This window comes from Ailuropoda melanoleuca, chromosome 12 (assembly GCF_002007445.2).
Source record: "Ailuropoda melanoleuca isolate Jingjing chromosome 12, ASM200744v2, whole genome shotgun sequence".
NCBI lineage: Eukaryota > Metazoa > Chordata > Mammalia > Carnivora > Ursidae > Ailuropoda > Ailuropoda melanoleuca.
The window spans coordinates 7,543,879-7,547,831 of record NC_048229.1 but is presented as its reverse complement, the minus strand read 5'-3'; the positions used below and the strand labels follow the sequence as shown (position 1 = coordinate 7,547,831).

The 3,953-nt window shown below is 48.3% G+C and overlaps 1 protein-coding gene across 6 annotated transcripts in view; it reads left to right on the top strand.

The window, feature by feature from the left end:
* The first annotated feature begins 3,070 nt into the window (after nucleotides 1-3,070).
* The window catches only part of P2RX7 (purinergic receptor P2X 7), a 46,811-nt gene continuing 45,928 nt past the window's right edge, over nucleotides 3,071-3,953 (top strand). For 3 of the 6 annotated variants that reach the window (XM_034672421.1, XM_002913118.4, XM_034672425.1), the window contains exon 1: nucleotides 3,079-3,479. In XM_034672421.1, the coding sequence (XP_034528312.1) occupies nucleotides 3,355-3,479 (125 nt within the window). In that variant the 5' untranslated portion in view covers nucleotides 3,079-3,354. Of the gene's footprint in view, nucleotides 3,480-3,953 lie in introns of all 6 variants that reach the window. The other 3 variants (XM_034672424.1, XM_034672422.1, XM_034672423.1) reach the window with 3 other exon arrangements.

Below are 3,953 nucleotides of genomic sequence, written 5' to 3'. Positions count from 1 at the left end.
CCTCCCCAGAGACCATCTTATATATCCTTCCAGACACAGCCAGCTTCATGGACGTGGGACCTGTGTAGGTACCTAAGGACACACATGTAGCAGGGACCTGAGCTTGCTTTAATGCTCTGCTGTTGCCATCTTGNACTGACAAACCCCCCAATTCCCTCCCCAGAGACCATCTTATATATCCTTCCAGACACAGCCAGCTTCATGGACGTGGGACCCGTGTAGGTACCTAAGGACACACATGTAGCAGGGACCTAAGCTTGCTTTAATGCTCTGCTGTTGCCATCTTGAAATTCTTAATCTTGACTAAGGGACCTCACATTTTCTTTTTTTTTTTTTTAAGATTTTATTTGTTTATTTGGCAGAGAGAGACAGTGAGAGAAGGAACACAAACAAGGGGAGTGTGAGAGGGAGAAGCAGGCTTCCCGCCGAGCATGAGCCCAATGCAGGGCTCGATCCCAGGACCCTGGGATCATGACCTGAGCTTAAGGCAGACANAAGCAGGCTTCCCGCCGAGCAGGGAGCCCAATGCAGGGCTCGATCCCAGGACCCTGGGATCATGACCTGAGCTTAAGGCAGACGCTTAATGGCTGAGCCACCCAGGTGCCAGGACCCCACATTTTCATTTTGCACTGGGCCCCCAAATTATGTAGTAGGCCCTATTTCCAGCTATATGCCATGCATAGTTAAACACATGATATACACATGCACCCCTCTTTCCATCCCCTTTTCTTAAAAGAATGGGTGTGGATGAAATTTCCCAGGGAGAAGATGCAAAAGTTATTAGTGCAATTTACCAAATATGTCTGCTTCTTCTGTTTCTTGGTACAGAGGGGGATATATGGTGAGATTGCATTTCCTGGTTCCCTGTTGTTAGATGGGGCCAAGTGACTAGTTTTGACCAATGAGTTAGGGGCAAAAGGGAGTACATCATTTCTAGATCAGAGTATTTTTTTTCAAAGATTTATTAATTTAAAGAGAGAGCGTGCACAAGTGCCCACGTATGCATGTGAGGAGGGGGAGGGGCAGAGGAAGAGGGAGAAGGATAGAATCTCTAGTAGACTCCTGGCTGAGCACAGAGCCCCACTGGGGGCTCTATCCCAGGAGCAAGAGATCATGACCTGAACTGAAACCAAGAGTTGAACGCATAACCACCTGGGCCACCCAGGTGCCCCAAGGTCAGAGCATTTAAATGCCACTGTAAGACCTGCCAGATTTCTCACTCAAGAGTTCAAGATAGTGGCTGTTCTATTAGTTTTGTTTTCTGAGTGACTACAATGAGCAGAGCCTCCTGGGTGATCCATGATAAATATTTATTGTGGATGAGAAAGAAAATGACATTGTTTTTAAGCCATGAGATTTGGGGGGCTGTTTGTTATTGCAACATAACCTGTCTTAACATGACTGATAGAAATATAAAAAATGCTGAGATAGAATTTGCTGGAACTGACACATAAAAGGAGAAGAGTCATAGAAAGATAAGACAAAGAGTCACTGAGGTAAAGATGAGAAACTAGGGGCGCCTAGATGGCTCAGTTGGTTAAGCATCCGTCTTTGGCTCAGGTCATGATCCTGGGTCCTGGGATCCAGCCCTGCGACCATTGGTCTCCCTGCTCAGCGGGGAGCCGGCTTCTCCCTCTGCCCTTCCCCCCCAACTTGTGCTGTCTCTCGAGCTCACGCCCTCTGTCTCCCTCTCTCAAATAAATAAATAAAATCCTAAAAGAAAAAAAAAGATGAGAAACTAGAAGAAGGGACCCAGGGGAGTCACGGAAATCAAGGGAAGAAATTGCTCAAGAGGTAGAGAGTGGTTATTAAGAACAGTATCCTTGAAGTGGTGGTGGGAGAAATAGTAGACAGAGGGTTGAGGAAGCAGAGGGAAGAGCATGAGGGATCAGTCTACGAGTTCAGCAGAAAGACCAGGAGCCCTGCCACGTGCACTGCAAGAAGGGCCAAGAAAATTTACATTCAATCTCACCTTCTTCCTGCTCTCCAGTGTCCTGAACCGACAGCCAGGAGGTAAGGTACTCTAAAATCATAGGCTATCAGAAAATTTGCTATTGGAAATTGCATCAGTAAGAATGAAATATTCCACCTTCGCCTGGAGGATCTAAGTCACCTTGCCACAGAGAAGCAGCCTCAATTTGCACCTTTGGTGCAGAGCTTCTGAGAGTTTCTAGACACAACAGTCAACACTTGTCTTAGCTTTATTACTTCCAATCCAGATCTGAGGTTGACCGTTTTATACAAACCTGCTTTGCTTTGAGCCTATCAAAATCTGCTTTCAGGGGCGCCTGGGTGGCTCAGTTGTTAAGCGTCTGCCTTCAGCTCAGGTCATGTTCCCAGCGTTCTGGGATCGAGGCCTGCATCAGGCCCCCTGCTCAGAGGGAAGCCTGCTTCTCCCTCTCACACTCTCCCTGCTTGTGTTCCCTCTCTCGCTGCCTCTCTCTCTGTCAAATAAATAAAATCTTTTTTAAAAAAAATCTGCTTTCATTTAAATTTAATCTAGACTCCACCATCACCCATAAGCCTACGGTAACTCTGTCCCTTTGATGATGGCGGTACCTCCTCCGGCACAAGCTCTTTCTCACTGAATGAGTCAGTAAACTAATTTTGCTGAAAGGCAAGTTTGTTTCTGATGGTCTTAGGCTGACTGGCCTAGTCATGGGCGTAACTCCAGGGGCAGGTCAGACAGCAGATCTCAGCAGATCTCAACAGTCACGCAGAAATATCCAGCATAGAAATAAAGTCTTCCTCCCCTCCCAGCTCCAGCAATTCTGACTCCTCCCACCATCTACAGACCAGAGCGCTGTAGGGGAAGTGTGGAGAGGGAGAAGAGGGAGACCTTCATTCACCCAGCGTTCATAGACATCTGTGGCTGAACAAAGGGTTGTAGAAATGAATCAGTCAGTCTATGTGTGGGCCTTGAGGCAACAGAAAGATCTAGGCCCTTTATTAAGACACAATGGAAGCACTAGGTCTCCTGACATTTGAAGGGCTGCCCCTTTCCCCCAACTGAAAGGAGTCCAAAAAAGTGAAAGGAAAAGGGGGATAAGGGAGAATGCTAAAAATGCCCTTCCTTTGAACACCATCTTTGTGCAGGCATCTGGGGGAGGCCAGCTGGAGCAGGGTCATCTGCCAGCCAGGCCTGTAGGACTTCGCTTCTCTTGTTTATCCCCAGCCACATCTGGGGCGGCTGCCAGGACCCGCCCCCACTCTGTCGTCATTGGAGGAACTCAAACTTGAAGGCTCCTGCGAAGAATCAGTACGTTTCATTTTCCTGTTACTGGTGGACCTGCTGCGGCTGGTCTAGAAGGGTTGAGCCTTCCTCCAGAGCCTAGTGAAAGTGAGCCTCTCACCATGCCAGCCTGCTGCAGCTGGAAAGATGTTTTCCAGTATGAGACAAACAAAGTCCTCCGGATTCAGAGCACGAATTATGGCACCATTAAGTGGATCTTCCACGTGCTGGTCTTTTCCTACATCAGGTAAGCGGATGTGGGGATGACCCCAAATGTCTGCAGTGGTTGACAGCACAAAAATCCTCAAGGTGCAGCTTCTGGTGCACATCCTGAATTCCACGTGGTTTTAAATTTGAGACTTTTTTCCTCATAGCAAGCTGGGGCTGGAGGTGGGGGGGGGGGATGCAGCCTCAGGCAGGAGGAAACAAAGCAGTCTGCTGCGGAAAGAAGCCACAAGAAGCAAAGCCACACTTCGGGTTCTGTCCCAGACCAGCCTGGGTGAGCTGGGCAGGGCACGCCTGGGGAAAGTGGGAAACAGGGCAACACCCTGGATTTCAAGGGAGGAGGCAAGGATTCAGGGCACACCTAGTGATAATCCTGGCATCTGTCTGAGTCATCACCCTTAGGGGAGGAATAGGACCAGACTTGTCAATGTAACTTTAAATCCTCTCTAATGTCTGGAAGGTCCCCCTTGCTCTTTTTCGTTTCCGTTTTTTGGTT